Source organism: Pelobates fuscus, chromosome 3 (assembly GCF_036172605.1).
Source record: "Pelobates fuscus isolate aPelFus1 chromosome 3, aPelFus1.pri, whole genome shotgun sequence".
NCBI classification, from domain to species: Eukaryota; Metazoa; Chordata; class Amphibia; order Anura; family Pelobatidae; genus Pelobates; species Pelobates fuscus.
The window spans coordinates 88,886,502-88,904,931 of record NC_086319.1 but is presented as its reverse complement, the minus strand read 5'-3'; the positions used below and the strand labels follow the sequence as shown (position 1 = coordinate 88,904,931).

Sequence of the window (18,430 nt, the reverse complement as noted above, 5' to 3'; positions counted from 1 at the left end):
ATTGGAAACGATATACAAATAGCAATTGCCTCTGTTTAGCTGATGCTGAGAATGGAATTTCATCTTCTTTGATTTAACAGATAGTTATTGTTGACTAAACATGGTTAACCCAATTCTCAGCCTAAACTGGAAATTGCAGATGGAATGTTTATGTTTTCTTTCAGGAGCCGTTTGATTGGATGAATGAATCCAGTGATGCCAATAAAAGAGGCAGGATGCTTGTAGGTGCTACTGTTTCTGTCTTCTTATATTTAATGTCTGACAGAAGAGGAGATTAGGCACCATGGATCAGGTTTGCACTATATGTTTATTTACTGATATTTATGTTATAAATTAAAACTTTGAGATTTCTACAAGGGTCAAGGGTGTGATCCATGCCTAGTATTGGGGCAAATCTCAGTGTAAATATGATGTTGAAGCATCCTAAAATATTGAAGAACTAGACATCACTCTAGCACTCTAGGTATATGTCAACATGTATCCTGGAGATACTCAAAATTGTCTAACAAGATTGCACCTTCCTATTCACACAAGTTGGAAAAAAGTATTAAAATATAAATAATATACTAAAGTATATAAACAAAACTAAAAATAGATCAAGAGTAAAAGGTGCCATAACCTGGTGGCATAACATGTTTTCACAGTAACCTTTGTAAAACTTCTTGATATGATATTTTGCTCAACTCTAGCTGAAGTTAGTTGTATTGCTATTTGTACTGAGTATCATTAAATCCATTGTGAACTGGTGCAGTAGCCAAAAGCCTGGCTATATAATGGTTACCTGATTTGAAGAGGAAAATGCATAAATTTGTTTTGATCCATGTCCCTTTGAACTATTTCTCTTACCAAATTCAGTCGACATAAATATATATATTTAAATAGTTTTTTTTAGTATCACGAATTGAGGTTGAATTTATTAATTATTCATAGTTATGTGAATTTATTTTCACTTGTAAGTTATTGTTGATAAATAAGAATTCTCAATATGCAAATATGTTTGTTTGGAGTTAGTTCATTGTCACAGATATTTAGCAAGAGAGGGTAATTCTGAACATGTTTAGATGTAGTTTAAGATAAAACATAATATACATTTTTTTTGTTCACATTCCAGTGTTAATCTAAACTTACTATTTAGATCCCCTCTGTATTTAATAGAAATGTTTTAAAAACAGGTAACTAGTTTGTGAGAATTTGACAATTCAGTACTGTAGAGGTTTTTTAAACTATTTGTAACTGGGTTTAACCCCTTAACGCCTTTACGGCGTTCTATGCCGTCCCCATTATAATGGGCTTTAAAGCCGTTGCGGCGGCATAGAATGCTGTAACGGCTTCCATCCCCAGGAGCTCGGAGGTACTTACCTCCGCCGCGATCCTCTTCGGGAGGACTGCCTGACAGCCCAGGCATCCCTCCCCGGCAAACGAGTCCCCAGGGGGCTGGATCTGCCAGCAGGGGGACTGTCTGAAATGTCAAACAGTCCCCCTGCTGGTGGGAAGAATAATAAAAAATACTGTTACACATGTTAAAATTAAATAAAAGTATTTAAATATATAAATATATATATTATATATCTAATATATATACATCTTATATATATATATATATATATATATATGTGTGTAACGTGATACGTAATGTATTTTAATGTTAATATAAGTACATATATTAATCTTAAAATACACTTAGAATGATATTACATATATATAAGATATATATATTGTATATATAATACAAATATATATATATATATATATATATATTATGTTTATATATATATATATATATATACGTATATTTACAATAGTAAATAAATAAAATAATAAAATAAATAAAATATATTTTTTTAATTAAATAAAGTATATATATATATATATATGTAATCTCAGTCTAACTGTATTTTTTTATGAATACGTATATATTGGTAACAAAATACACTTAGAATGACATTCTATATATATATATATATCTATATATAAAATACAAATAACTGCAAATATTTATATATAGATAAATATATATAATTACATAAATAACTACATAAGTATACACATAGAATTTAAATACATATATATGTATATATCTAAAAATTATACGTGCATGCTTAAGTAATATTTTAACATAATTATGTGATTTAATTAATTAAAATTTGATTGACGTGCCTGACAACCCAGGCAGCAAGTGCAGAGAATTAAATTCACACGCGCTATATTTAACCCTGTAACTTTCCCAGACACCATAAAACCTGTACATGGGGGGTACTGTTTTACTCGGGAGACTTCGCTGAACACAAAAATGTGTGATTCAAAATGATAAATTGTATTACAATGATGATAAATTTAGTAAAAGTGACATTTTATTTTCATTTTTCACACACGAACGGCACTTTTACTGACAATAGTATTGTTGTAATATGTTTTACTGTTTTTAAACACTTATATTTGTGTTCAATGAAGTCTCCCAAGTACCGGTTTTATGGTGTTTTGGAAAGTTAGAGAGTCAAATGTAAGGCTTGCATTTCATTTTTTTCACATTGAAATTTGCCAGATTGGTTACGTTGCATTTGAGACCGTATGGTAGCCCAGGAATGAGAATTACCCCCATGATGGCATACCATTTGAAAAAGTAGACAACCCAAGGTATTGCAAATGGGGTATGTCCAGTCATTTTAGTAGCCACTTAGTCACAAAAATATTTGTTTTTTTGCTTTTTTCACACAAAAACAAATATGAACGCTAACTTTGGCCATTGTTTATGACTAAGTGGCTACTATAAAAGACTGGACATACCCCACTTGCAATACCTTGGGTTGTCTACTTTAGCAAATGGTATGCCATCATGGGGGTAAATCTCATTCCTGGGCTACCACATGGTCTCAAAGGCAACATAACCAACCTGGCAAATTTCAATGTGAAAAAACTGAAAAATGGAATATGCTACATTTGACCATTTAACTTTCCAAAACACCGTAAAAACTGTTATTGGGGGGTACTGTTGTACTTTTGAGACTTTGCTGAATCCAAATATGTGTTTTTTTTTGCAGCTAAAGCTAACAATATTATGACATTTACAGCTAAAATGTCTACAGTTTTTTAAATTTTATTCATAAATTATCTTTCAAACAGGAATAGTTCATGAGAAATTAAAGCCCAGTTTCTGCTGAACAAAATTATATATAATAAGTGTGTGTGCACTAAATATGAAAGAGGTGAATTACGGTTGAACAGACATATAGAGCAAATTCCAGTTTTTGTTTACATTTTGTTTTGATCAGAACGTGCACTATTGACTCTGTCCTGAAGGGGTTAAACTCCACTGTTTGTTAATGTTGTTATTATACATCATACATTGTTATGGCTCATTTATGACAATCAAAATGCCTTCTTTTATGGTTGGCAAATATTTTGCCTAAAACAAACCAGATAAATGGTATGTGCTAGTTTCTGCTTTCAGCCTAAATGTACAAAAAAAATAAAAAATAATTTAAAATCTCAAACAAAATGAAATATATTACAGGTCTGTGGATAATTCATTTGTTTAATGTAGACATACATTATTAGTGCTATTAATATGGTTGTTGTTTAGTTATTGATTTAAGCATATTTCAGAGTTTGATGTGATTACTCCAATATGCAACCATCTCGAGACCATGTATACCTTTTGGAGTGTCTTTCCCACTTCTCTCTTCTCTGTATTTTCTGTGTAATTTTTCTCTGTAGTCTTCCGTTTTTGTCATTGTCATTCTATACACTTCACTCATCTTGTAACATTTATTTCAAATACAAGATATATATATATATTTATATGTCCCTTTCAGTTTCTACAGCCCAACTTTCTCTACTCTAGTCCAACTATTTCTCCACCATGTTTTTCCTTTTATTAGTCAGCCTTTCTCATCTGTCCGTCACCTGGCACATTTGCCAACCAATATCTCTTTTAATTTAGTTTTGTTTTATTCACTGGCTTCTCCCACCCTCTTATACTCTTTACTTTCCTTAATTCACCACCTCTTTCCTTTAGACCAACATATATATAAACATAGAATGTGACGGCAGATAATAATGATTTGGCACAGCTAGTCTGCCTAATTTTCTAAATACTCTCATTAGTACCTGACCTTATCCTAAGTCTAGCATAGCCTTATGCACACATGCTTAAACTCCCTCACTGTGCTAACCTCTACCACTTCAGCTGGAAGGCTATTCCATGCATCCTCTCTTTAAAGTAATACTTCCTGAAATTAGTTTTAAACATTTGCCCCTCTTATTTAAGACTATGTCCTCTTGTTGTGGTAGTTGTTCCTCTGTTAAATATAGTCTCCTCATTTACTGTGTTAATTCCCTTTATGTATTTAAATGTTTGTGTCATATCCCCTCTGTCTCGTCTTTTCTCCAAGCTATACATGTTAAGATCCATGAACTGGTTTAGTAGCCCTTCTCTGTATATATATATATATATATATATATATATATATATATATATTGGTGTCCTGATGAAAGTCCACAACGGTGGACTGAAACGTCGACCTTCAGACAAATTGGAATAAAGGTTTTTTTCTTTATATATTGGTGTCAGAGAAAATGCAGTGTTTACATTACAGCATAACTTCACTGGCCACTCCTCAGATAGCTGTTAGAGATCCTTCCTGGGTCATGACTGCCTAAAATGCTTCCAAACATCCAGTATCTCCTCCCTCTGCATGCAGACACTGAACTTTCCTCATAGAGATTCATTGATTCAATTCATCTCTATGAGGAGATGCTGATTGGCCAGGGCTGTGTTTGATTTGTGCTGGCTCTGCCCCTGATCTGCCTCCTTGACAGTCTCAACCAATCCTATGGGGAAGCACTGTGATTGGATCGGGCTACCACATGTCACCAGACTGCTTGTTTTTCTGAGTCTAACAGCATGCAGAGTTACAGCTTCAGATTTGAATACACTAAGATTTTTACTATATTTATGGAGGCATGAGGGGCCCAGGGGGGCTAGATGGTGGTTTTAACACTATAGGGTCAGGAATACATGTTTGTGTTCCTGAAGCTATAGTGATCCTTTAAACTGCTTCAGTCTGAAAATGACTCCTTTACGCATATTCTAATTTTAGAAAAGTCTGTTTTTCTAAAATCTAAAACTTTTGTCAGTCACTTTTCTTATATTAAACCACACTGATTGGTGACCACTGGAAGCTAAACTAATCTGATACCAAACCTCCATTTGTTAACTCTAAATCTAGTATGGACTCCTCCTTACAAGTTGGCTCCTCAAAGACTTGTTTTAGAGAAAATCCCAGTAGGGAGTGTAGAATATGTGTGCCCCTGGCACAAGCAGCTATTTTGGTTTTCCAGTTCATATCAGGCAGATCAAAGTCACCCATGATGGTAACTTTTTACTTTTAATGTAATTGTAGCTATTTCCTCAATTAGTAGATTATCTAACTTTTCTATTTGTCCAGGGCCTGTCAGAGAGAGAGAGAGAGAGAGAAGGGGGGGGGGGGGGACAGAGAGGGGTATATTTTTCTAAACCCCTACATACTTATTAACCATTTATAGGGAACGCATTTCTGTCTCATTAGAGGTGTCTTTGCCTGAAGCTCAAGGAAGCAAGGTGAATAGTCAGTGTAGAGGTTTGCCTTGACGTGGCAGGTGGGCATCCCTCCACTAAATAACCTCCATTTGTTTAAATCTGAAAGTGCTGAAAATGAATTATGTTAAGATACAGACTGTGCAGTATGCCTTTTTTCCACATCTCTAAGCCTACCAGATCGTTCAGTAATCTGTCTGCCATTCCTAGGACATCTCTGCAGCAGTGGATTTGCAACAGTCCCAGCCTACGTTTGTTTGACAGATAACTTACAAACCTCAGACTTCAAAAATACAATTTCCTGCCGCAATATAGAGAACAGTCTTCAGATTAGACAGCATCCAAACTTCCGAGCGTGAAACAAATGCACAACAAACATTACACTGAACTAAGTCTGCCATTTTAATGGGATGAGGAATTTAAAAACAAACAGATAAAATCATAAAGGCACCACAACCTAGGAATGTAACACCAGAGTTAGCAAACAGCTAACTAATCAAATCAAATGCCTTACCAATTACCCACATGAAATCAAGCCCTGTGCAATCAAAAAACTTTTTCTAGAGATGCCTCTTTCCTGTAACAGTACAAAAATAAAATTTACAAAAAGCTTAGTTGAAGAATCAATAAAACTCTCCAAAATATCACCAAATACACGTTGTAGCAGCACTTAGAAGCAGCAACCAAGCTAAATTCATCTTCTATCCTTCCTTTATTTTCTACCTCTTCTGTAATTTCTGTTCTCTTTTCTCCCACTCTCCCCACATCAGTGCCCTAAACTGTTCGGGTTTACATGCTTCTTTCTAGAGTTCCTTCCTACTTGACAAACTCCGTCACCTGATTTCCCCCCTCTTCATCTTGTCTCATTTGTGTTTCTACATTCCCATGTGTTCCTTCCTTTTCTCAATCATTCTAATCTGTCACCAATCAACATTGTTCCATTATTGTTCAATAATGAGTTTCTCCAACCCCAAATGTCACTTTACAATTGCCAGTCCCATGATCCTATGTGACCAAATCCTAGTACCCTTGATCTCAGGGATATGTAAAAATTATTTATACCACAACCTCCATATGCAATAAGGGTTCTGATTGGGTCATCAAATACTGCAGACAAAAAAACAATACTTCCTCTAAGGAAAGCAGACATTATAAATTCTCACCAATAAAACCTACATAAACTTTATTAGTTAATTGATTGATTAAAAATGCACGATATTCAAATTTGAAACTAGAGCAATTTGAAAGATTTTAAATTGATGATACATTTCCCACGTATTTAAATCTATTAATGGAAAGGTGAACTATAAGACTCCCTTTGTACGGATTTATAAATGAAGCCAAAGGTGGTTCCAAAACTATATGGATACATAATCTGAGAGCAAAGATATTTAGATTGTACTATTAAATTAACCAATTAGAAGGCAGTGATTATTAAGGTGAATTAGGACTTCCAGGGGCATCACTCTGTTGGGCTATAATGCTAAAAACTAACCCTCTCTTAGCATGGAAATGAGAGTTTTCTTTTGGTTCACTCTCCAATAAGCATATTACAGCACAGTATTTAAATGGCCGGCTGGACTGAAATGTCGACATGACTTGTAATATTTAAAATGCTGAATAAAGCACATTCCTGATTTATGAATAAGACCTTCGAGTGCGCTCTATTTTGCATACTTATGATTTGGTTAAAGGCAGCCCCAAGGCAAGTACAAGACAGCGAGCAGTGAGTGTGGGGCACAAGGTTTTATATATATATATATATATATATATATATATGGGACATGGGGGGGTGGTTGCACTCACCTGAACATGCTTAAATGGGGTGCTGCTGGGGGCCATATTATACAATAAACAATACACAAGATCCAGCGCACTCTCCTATCAACTAAACAGCAACTTCAATGTTGACAGATTGTATTAGTTTTTAAACGGTTTTATTTAAAAACACCTTATCTAGGCAAAAAATAATGGGGATTTAGTTACATTATATGATCATACATTGCATAAGCCTGCCACAACGTCAATATATATGTGTGTGTGTGTGTGTGTTTTGTGTCTATTGTGTGTTAAATGTTAACTGCTTATATATTTTTTTTATGTTAAACTGATTAATATTAATCATCATAAACATCATACCACATATTTCCCTATTCATTATTTTTTCCTTTTATATCAGGATAACTCTGTGGAGGTCATGCAAAATGATTTCCCTGAAGAGAGTGAGCAGACCAAAGATTCTATTGACTTTGACTATATGCATGTGAAGTTAGAGGAATATAAACAACCAGAAATCACAAAAAATCTAATTGTGGATAAAACCAAAGACATCTGCAAGAATGCTCCTGCTATGCTGTTCAACTTTCTCTACATGCTCTTTCCAGTACTCAGATGGCTACCACGTTACAAAATTAAACAATATCTACCTGGAGACATCACATCAGGCATTATAGTTGGTATAGTTACCATTCCACAATCCATTGCTTACTCTTTGTTAGCAAGTCAGGACCCGATCTACGGACTGTATACCAACTTCTTCTGCTGCATAATCTACTTCGTCATGGCAACTTCTCGCCATAACTGTGTTGGCACATATGGTGTGCTTTGCCTTATGGTTGGTGAATCTGTGAATAGGCAGTTAGTAGCAGCAGGGTACTCTACAGATGGAACTACCACAACATCAGGAAACTCAACAGTTACGAATGGAACTATTTGTGGCAAAAGCTGTTATGCGATCACAGTGGCTACATCGCTAACATTTATTGCTGGCGTGTATCAGGTGAACATTTATCTTAATTACCATTAATCAAGTATTGTTATAATGAGAGTTTTTATTAACTTACTAGTCCACTGTACCATTACGTATAAGGAATGGCACATAACTCTTTGAATCTATATTGATTATTTATTTACATCAATGTTACTAGAACCACGACTTGGCATGCATGGGCCTTTTACTATGTGGCTTGTTAACGTAGGCCTTTATATAACCAAAAATGAACATATTAATTTAAAAAATATACACCTCTGTAGGTGATTATGAAAAGATATTCAGCATTCTACTATTTAGCAAAGAAATATGCACTTTAGGTATATTTTTTTTATGAAGCATTGAAATAAAAACATAGATTTATGACAACAGGTGAAACACTTCAGTGAAACAGGGTGTAGCATCATCATTTTATCATAAATAGAGTTTAACCGAGAAATAAGATAGAAGAAAATGAAGTAAATAAAAAAAATAAAATAAAAATAATATGTATATAAATACAAACAACTGTACTCTTACTCGCCCCCATTGAAGGAAAAATGCATTTAACTTAGAATTACTGAAATTTATCTAGTTTTGAAATATTTTCTAGTTTCTTACAAATATAAAACATCTCACTTAAGCAAAACTAAAAGAGACTGTCGCCTTCAGGGATAATTGCATATTTTCTATATTCCAAATGTCAAATGTGACTTTCTAAGATGGACAAGCATCTTCTTTTTTTTTTTTTTTTTTTAAAAAAGATAATCTGTGTTAAAAAATATGATTGATGGCTAGGAGCCAGTACATTTTGAAGTGAGATCAAGTGAGATGTAATCAATTGATGGAAAAAAGAGGAACACTAAAAAATTATTTATCAATCCATCTATCCATCCATCCATATTATGTAATAAATAAATATAGATTATATATATATATATATATATATATTTTTTTTTTTACTGTTCCTCCTCCTTTTTCCTTCTATTGGTTACTTTTGCTCACTTGATCTATGAAACAAAACACAGGAAATTGATCATATCGGTGTACCGCAAAACATGTAAATACTATTTATATTATGTGTATATTTTTCAGTACACTAAGTGGCTAATTTTTGTGCATTTTAGCTCATTTGACTCGTATTTCTTAAAGTGACTCTGTAACCTCAAACTTATCTTTCTTTTATAGCTTCCTCTTCTCTTCCTCTTTCACAATCTGTTCTTCTTTTCTTTATTTCTGATCTATTTCTCTTTAAAACGACTTTGTCTTATGTATTTCTTCTATGCTCGACAATAGTGACAAATGGGTGGAGTTTAAGGCATGTTTCACTTCCTTTGTCAAGCTAACAAAGGTGAAGCTTGCCATACGCTCCACCCTATATCAAGATCGCAAAGTGTAGGAAAAAATTATTTATTCTTAAAAGAGAAATAGATAGAAATGAAGAAAAGAAGTACAGATTTTGAAAGAGGAAGTGAAGAAGAAATAATTGGATAAAGCTAAGTTTGAGGTGACATAGCCACTTTAAACTTTTCAGCCAGGCCATATGGCTATAATTCGGCCATACAAACAAATATTTTATTTGTTCACAAATTGGGTCAGCCAAAAACATTTTTTCCCCCATGCACAGGTTTATAAACCATTTAATATGTATTTAAAGACCAGACATATCATTTCCACCTTAAGATAAGTAGAACTTTGTAGCACATCATAACATTTTAAGACTACTTTTAGGGGTTCATTCGGCAAATCAAGATGGGTTTTCACATGAATTAAAGTAGAGACGTACTGGATACCGCACTCACCAAATAACCCAGGTGCTCTGAAGCCAGGGCTGGCCAGGCTACCCTTCCAAGGTATGCAGGATATATAACGGTTCAAATACTACTGGATAACAAAATTAGCAGCTTTATTAGAGCAAAAGCAGCCATGTTTCGACCCTACCGGGTCCTTATCAAGCTTGACAAAGACCTGGTAGGGTCGAAACATTGCTGCTTTTGCCCCAATAAAGCTGCTATTTTTGTTATCCTGGAGTGCCTGAACCGTTATTTATTCTTCACATGAATTAAAGACATTGCTTGTGTCCTTATTCTAGATTAGAATTGACAGATATGACAAAGAAGCTACCAAATCTGATTCCAAGCACTTGCTTTCCCTTTTTTTAAATGATTCCCTTTGGCATAGCTACACCATACCTGGTCACAGAGAAGAGGAAGAATAGAAGCAAGTCTAGACTGTCTTTACTTAAGACCAAAACTTTATAGGTTTGTTTTTTATTAAAGACAGTATATAATTGCTGTAGTGTAAATAATCAGGAATTCTGTGTAAATTGAAGGGTCTTATTACCTGGAATGGAAAAAAAATCAGTTAAGCTAGCTTGGCCTAAAATTTTTAATTCACTTTGAATTCACTTTGCAGTCTTAACAAGTCACACATTGAATAAGTGAATAAGCATGTGCACAATCTTTCAATGTACACAATATTACTTAATAAATGATTTAATGTCTGTCATTAGAGTATATATTAAAATATAACTTTTATTAACTGCTAAATATAAAAAGAGCTGGAAACATATCCAGCTCAAAAAACGAACAGACATATATAGATCAAGTGGAAAGAAAAAAATAAATTTCCACTATATGTGGAGGGTGATAGTAATCACTATATACTGTAAACTGTCTGTCTCCTAAATAGGGATTAACATAATAGAAAACCCTGAATCAATGATACACTGTATCTGTGTAGTGAAAGGGAGAAAGCCCTTGTAGAAAAATAACAGATAATAAAGATACTTCTACACAGTGACAGAAAATTGTAACATTAACAGAGATCAGATCTAGATTGAAATCCAGAGACAAACACAGAGAAAGGAAATAGCCCAGGACTAATAGTACTAAATTAGCCTGGGTAGAAAATAAAACGTGTAGCTGGCTTAGCGAACAATCCCTGCTATGGCCAAAAACAAAATTCGTTGAGAGAGCAAGTGGCTAAGCTAGTAAACCCAAAACTGAATTTAATCCACGAAATGCTGAGCTAGCTGTGTAGTAGCATCTTGCTATCACTAAACGCTGGTCTAAAGCTGCAAATAGCTAAATACCGGACCTAAGCGTACTAGTAGCAGACCCATGAATATCCTAAAATCTCAGCTAATACTCCAAATTTCTAAGCTAGCTAAAGTGCAGGCTGAACTTGCAGACTGTCAGAACGAGAGACTACACGTGAAAAAAGCCCCGACGCGCGTTTCGCCAGTGAGCGGCTTTTCAAGGGGTGAGGAATGTCCTCGTCAGTTCGATTAAAATCAGGCGCCCAACAATCTGATTGGTCGTGGGGGGGGGCTGACCGGAATGTCAGTGAACCCCTTCGCTGCCATGCTGACATAATGAATGGTCAATATGGCAGGGAGAGATAATGTTTAATGGGGACATTAAGTTTAAACGAAATGTATGAATTGGTAAGATACTTAATAAGAGCATAAGGGGAAAAAAGAGTCAGTAGTAGCAGTCCAGTTCAATGAGTGGATTGCCGAATATATCACTGTGTAGTTAATAATTAGTAATGATATAGTATATAGGAATCATTTAAACAGAAGTAAAACGATGCCAGATAATTATACAGACTGCTATAATGGTCAGGAGGTGCCAAATATGTATATGGGGATTATGGCTGTAAATACAGCATGCCCCAATGCTAACCATGAGCATGTAAAGCATGAAAAATTACATACTTAGTTTGTAACCCCAAACATAACCCAACGATATTGGGACTTGGTATAACGAAAAATAATAAGTAAAGTAGTAAAATAATACAGGGTCAAAAGTGTAAAATTTGAAATATATATATGAAGTGTAATATTGAACTGGACTGCTACTACTGACTCTTTTTTCCTCTTATGCTCTTATTAAGTATCTTACAAATTCATACATTTCGCTTAAACTTAATGTCCCCATTAAACATTATCTCTCCCTGCCATATTGACCATTCATTATGTCAGTATGGCAGCGAAGGGGTAAACTGACATTCCGGTCAGCCCCCCCCACCGACCAATCAGATGGTTGGGCGCCTGATTTAAATCGAACTGATGAGGACATTCCTCACCCCTTGAAAAGCCGCTCACTGGCGAAACGCGCGTCGGGGCTTTTTTCACGTGTAGTCTCTCGTTCTGACAGTCTGCAAGTTCAGCCTGCACTTTAGCTAGCTTAGAAATTTGGAGTATTAGCTGAGATTTTAGGATATTCATGGGTCTGCTACTAGTACACTTAGGTCCGGTATTTAGCTATTTGCAGCTTTAGACCAGCGTTTAGTGATAGCAAGACGCTACTACACAGCTAGCTCAGCATTTCGTGGATTAAATTCAGTTTTGGGTTTACTAGCTTAGCCACTTGCTCTCTCAACGAATTTTGTTTTTGGCCATAGCAGGGATTGTTCGCTAAGCCAGCTACACGTTTTATTTTCTACCCAGGCTAATTTAGTACTATTAGTCCTGGGCTATTTTTTTTCTCTGTGTTTGTCTCTGGATTTCAATCTAGATCTGATCTCTGTTAATGTTACAATCTTCTGTCACTGTGTAGAAGTATATTTATTATCTGTTATTTTTCTACAAGGGCTTTCTCCCTTTCACTACACAGATACAGTGTATCATTGATTCAGGGTTTTCTATTATGTTAATCCCTATTTAGGAGATAGACAGTTTACAGTATATAGTGATTACTATCACCCTCCACATATAGTGGACATTTCCATTTTTTCTTTCCACTTGATCTATATGTGTATGTTCGTTTTTTGAGCTGGATATGTTTCCAGCTCTTTTTATATTTAGCAGTTAATAAAAGTTATATTTTAATATATACTCAGTGGTCAGTGCTCAGTTCAGTCTCTCCTTTTCATTTTTTTTCAGTTTTCTATGGGTTAACCCCAAGTAATTCTGTCCAGTTTACTATTGCTTCATTCTTTTTCTATTCAATGTCTGTCATTAGTACACATTAATAATAAAAGATACGTTCAGAAATATCTTGTTCATTTGTAATTTTGGAACCCAAATAATATATATATATATTTTTTTTTATTCCAGATCCTTATGGGAATCTTCAGGTTGGGTTTCATATCCATGTACCTATCCGAACCTTTACTGAGTGGCTTTGTTACTGGATCGTCTCTTACCATTCTCACATCCCAGATGAAATACTTGCTAGGACTAAAGCTTCCTCAACGGAATGGTGCAGGAGCATTGGTTATGACTTGGATCGACATCTTCCAGAATCTACAATATACCAATATATGTGATTTAATTACCAGTATTGTTGCAATAGTGGTTATTGTGCCTATTAAAGAAATCAATGACAGATTTAAGAACAAGCTGAAAGTTCCAATACCAATTGAATTGGTAGTAATTATAGTAGCCACTGTGGTCTCTTACTACTTTGACTTCAAAGGCAATTACAAATCATCTATATGTGGATCAATCCCCACTGGATTCAAGACTCCAAGAGCTCCTAATTGGAGTCTGATACCCAGCCTTGCTGCTGATGCCATCCCAATTGCAATTATTGGGTTTGCCATGACAATCTCTCTTGCAGAAATCTTTGGCAAAAAACATGGATACTCAGTCAGCAGCAATCAGGAGATGATTGCCATTGGTATGTGTAATCTTATCCCATCTTTTTTTTACTGCTTCACTAGCTGTGCTGCTCTGGCCAAGAGCCTTTTGAGAGAGTCCACAGGAGCCTGTACTCAACTCACAGGCATTGTAAGTTCTGCTGTTTTGCTGCTAGTGTTACTTGTTATTGCACCTCTTTTCTATTCATTGCAAAACAGTATTTTAGGAGTCATCACAATTCTCAGTCTCAGAGGTGCCCTCAGAAAATTTGCAGACACTCCCAAAATGTGGCGTGTTAGCAAAATTGACACAGTAGTTTGGTGGGTCAGCATGTTGGCTTCTGCCTTGATCTCAACAGAGATAGGCTTGTTGGTGGCTGTCTGTTTTGCTATTCTCTGTGTTATAGTCCGCACACAGCGGCCAAGAGCCACCCTTCTGGCTAAAGTCCACGGAACCGAGATTTATGAAGACCAATTCACCTACAAAGAACTTAGCAATATACCCAATGTCAAAATATATCGATTTGATGCTTCCCTTTACTATGCCAACAAAGATTATTTTAAGATGAATCTGTACAGTAAAACTGGTATTAACCCTTCCGTAGTATCTACCTTACAGAGGAAGGCAAAGAAAGAGATGGAGGCTGCAGCTAACGAAACGCCAATTAGGTTTATTGCAAGGTTCAATTTGCTTAAGACAACTAAAAAGACCCACACAATTACTAAAACATCTGTTCCAGATCTTGACATGCACTCCCTTATCATTGATTGTGGTGCAATGCAGTTTATTGATACAGTTGGCCTTGGTTTGCTCAAAGAGCTTCGTACTGACTATGAAGAGATTGGAGTGGGAGTTTTCCTGGCTAACTGCAATCCATCAGTGCGGCGCTCACTTCATAATGGTGGGTATTTTAGTGAATCCAGTGGAGAGCTTGAGCTGCTTGCTTTCCACAGTGTGCACGATGCTGTCACATTTGCTGAACGAAAGTACAGAGAGAAACAGAAAGAAATGCAGCTTAGGGATGCAGCTTTCTCATTTGATCCGGATCAAGCTGTTAGTGAAGATTATAGAAACTAAAGAAACTTAACCTGAGAAATAAAGATACATGAGAGACACATTCTGCTCATTATTACATACATTATTACTTTGTAGTGAAAGGACATAAAGTCCAGTCCACCATCACCAGATAACTGGCAGCCATGTTTGGAAGTTTAATGTGGCCAAACTTGGTAACAATTACATAGGTTGCTATTCGCTGATATTCTTCATACGTGCCAACACCTGGGTACCTGCTGAGGTGCTAAGCTCAATATCAAAGTCCAATGTGGATGAACCTGTTCATTAACTTTAGCCATGCAAAGCATCTGCTCACTAGAACACTATGGTGGAATAAAGTTTCATACTGCTAGCCCCACCAATTTGTGCCTCGACCTTCTATTTTTCAGACAGCCATGTGTGTCTTAGCTCTCACTCCTTTGTATCTCTCAACATTCTCTACTTTGTATCTCTCAGAAGAATATTTTTCTTCTTTTTATTTCATCCCCACCGCACAACCCTAAAAATACATGTAAGGATCTCAGTGTCTCCTAAGGTCATAGGGCTTCTCAGAACAATGTTGTATCTGCTCTGTTTTTCAACCCACCCAGGTCTCTTAGAAACCCTATGTCTCTCAGCAGAACCATGTCTCTGTGTCTATATATCAACGTAATCAGTGGTGTGTTTTGGATCTGTGCTGCCCTAGGCTTGATGGAACTTGGTTACCCCCTAATTTAAATTTATCCCACCCCTTCCTGTGAAGGCCACACCTCTTCCTGTTAAAGACTAACACACACTTTGACAGACAGACACACCCTCTCAGACAGACATGCACACTCAATGACATACACACACAATGACGCAGACACACACCCACCCCCAGACTCACTGACAGCCAAACACACACACTGACAGACATACACACTGAAAGACATTCACACACACTGACAGCCAGACACACACACACATTCACTGATAGACAGACACATACACACACTCACATTTTCCCCCAACACTGACAGATTATTTACGTCCCTTCGATTATTTTTGATATCTCCAGCTTAGGGATTTTGCCAGAGACCCCTGGATCAAAGCAGCCGCGCTGACACAACTGACTTTTTTCGAACAGATGTGTAAGAGGGAACAATTCCCGACAGGCCTCATATCCTGTTTGTACTCTCATTTGAGCACACGCACGCTAGAATGGGGAGATCTCGCATATACTGACCAGTGGGAAACTGACCTTAATGAGGTGTATAGAGTGGCAAGATATATGGGAGGCTGCTGCAAAATCTTCAGTGTGCATCTCCTTGCAGGAACAATCCTACAAGACATTGTTTAGGTGGTATACCACCCCAGTGAAACTTTGCTGAATGGGTATAAACCCAACGGACCTGTGCTGGAGAGGCTGTGGTCTTAAGGGGACATATATACACATGTGGTGGGAATGTCAGGAGGCACAAGCCTATTGGAAACGGATTGCTGCTTTGCAGCAAGAAGTTTTTGACAGAGAGGTAAAATTGGACCCATGGGTATATCTGCTGTCCAGATTCATGGATGGATGGACAAACAGGGAACAAACCCTCGTCCAAAAAATAAACCTGGCGGCTAGAAGAACCCTGGCGCAGGTGTGGCTGCAAAGGGAGACGCCCACCATAGCGATGGTTAAACAGAAAATTAAAGATACTTTCCTGATGGATAAGCTAACGGCACAGGTAAGGGGGACTCTGAAGAAGTTTGAAAGAATTTGGGACCCCTGGACGAATAGCACTGCAAACGTCTAAGATGGGAAGGGTGAGTTAGGGCTCCCACTTGCTCCTCTGGGGTCGTATAAGAAGGGCAGTGCGCTATTTTACCTCGAACTGGCCACGGGGAGAGTCAACACTGGCTCCTGTAAGGGTAAGCGATGACAGAATAGCAAACTATTTCAGTCACCTTTTTATAGGGCAATATTCCTCGGACTCATCCCCCCTCACCCTACCCGCTTCTTCCCCTTTTCTAAGTCCTCTGACTTTGGGGGCACCTCCTCTATTCTTTCTCTCTCTTCCACTTCTTAAATCTTTATTTTTTGAGCCCGATTGCGCATGTTGGCAATACAAATGGGTTACGATAGAATTGTGGGAAAATGTTATGCCCTGGAAATGTGTACAGGCCTATTATCCCTATCATTCTATTTGTAATATAAACGCGGTCATTCTTTAACATGTGTTATCTGTTTGCGGTTTTATATATTGTAAAAATCCAGGCGGGATGTCCAAGCTTACATTGAGCTGCGGTATACTGTGGGGATCGGAGACATACTGACACTTAGCGGTCTCAGGTAGCGGGGTTTGGGTGAACTTGACTGTGAAACTCATTTTGCCACTGTAACGTGTTATAATCGCAGTATCCATGCCTGTTTACTCCAATTATTGAACTGATGTATGTGAACTGCTTGTGATGTCTTGTACTGGAATAAATAAAGAACTAAAAAAAAAAAAAAAAAAAAACACTCACAGATTATTGTTATTTTTTTCATTTAAATCCACCCTGACGTTATATTCCGGCTCCTGGCATCACTGCGCATCACTGCGCATCACTGCGCTACCTCGCAGCCCACCAGGAGCTCAACTGGCCGCCTGCCCAAAGGGGGCCCAAAGGTGGCCACCTGGCCAGCTCTTGGGCCCCCTTAAAACAAGGCTAAGAAGGCATTTGTCTGGGCATTTGGGGGCGGCATTTTTTTGCCACACCCTGCAAATGCCTTGTTAGCCTCGCAGAAAATACATTGCTACATATATTGTGCCTGTTGTGTATGCCAGCCCATCCCAATATGGTGCATTGCTATATGATTTCACCAGCTCATTTTTACTTTACAGCTTGATAACTTAAATGATGTCTGACTACTGATTGTTAGGCTGATTAAAAGCAGACACACTTCCATATACCACAGTTTAGTAAGAAAAATGTACTGCTTTATAAATGAAACTTTGTAAAAAAAAAAGTGTGGCATTATGCTTGATAAGCTCTAATTACCCTTTCCCAGTCATTGATTGATTCATATTAAACTTTGATTCTGTATCATTTTGAGATTATTGTTAAAGAAAAGGCTTAATGTTTAATAAATAAGAAGACCCATATATTCAGACTATGCATTATCCTAAGCATATTACTTTACAAAGAAATTGTAATTCCCCTCATTTACAGTATTTAATGATTCATAAGTAGTTCCTAAGAAATGATAATTAAAGAAATAGCTAGAAGTAAATTTGCATGAAACCGGTTGTCTATTATGAAAAAAATATTTGTAAAAACTGATTTAATGAATGGGTACATAACAAGGGGACTGCTGGTTATTTTACAAAAAATAGGAGGATTATTTGAATGTGGGGTTAGAGACCCTATTTCCTATTTTAAGCTAAGTTGTTTAGCTCAGAGATACACTGGATACAGGGATTTCTGTTTTATGTGCCTTCTGTTTGCAAACATAAGGCCCTCATAACCT

General features: G+C 36.6%; 1 protein-coding gene across 1 annotated transcript; it reads left to right on the top strand.

Moving 5' to 3' along the window:
* Positions 1–244: 244 nt before the first annotated feature.
* Positions 245–15,792, top strand: LOC134600833 (sulfate transporter-like). The gene is made up of 3 exons (XM_063445221.1): positions 245–292; positions 7,755–8,354; positions 13,390–15,792. Exons 1-3 carry the CDS (start codon positions 284–286, stop codon positions 14,989–14,991), a joined length of 2,211 nt encoding a protein of 736 aa, XP_063301291.1. The 5' UTR covers positions 245–283; the 3' UTR covers positions 14,992–15,792.
* Positions 15,793–18,430: the final 2,638 nt, after the last annotated feature.

Coding starts and splice junctions, on each gene's coding strand:
- LOC134600833 (XM_063445221.1), top strand. Junction 8,355..13,389: donor TTATTGCTGGCGTGTATCAG/GTGAACATTTAT, acceptor TTTTTATTCCAG/ATCCTTATGGGAATCTTCAG.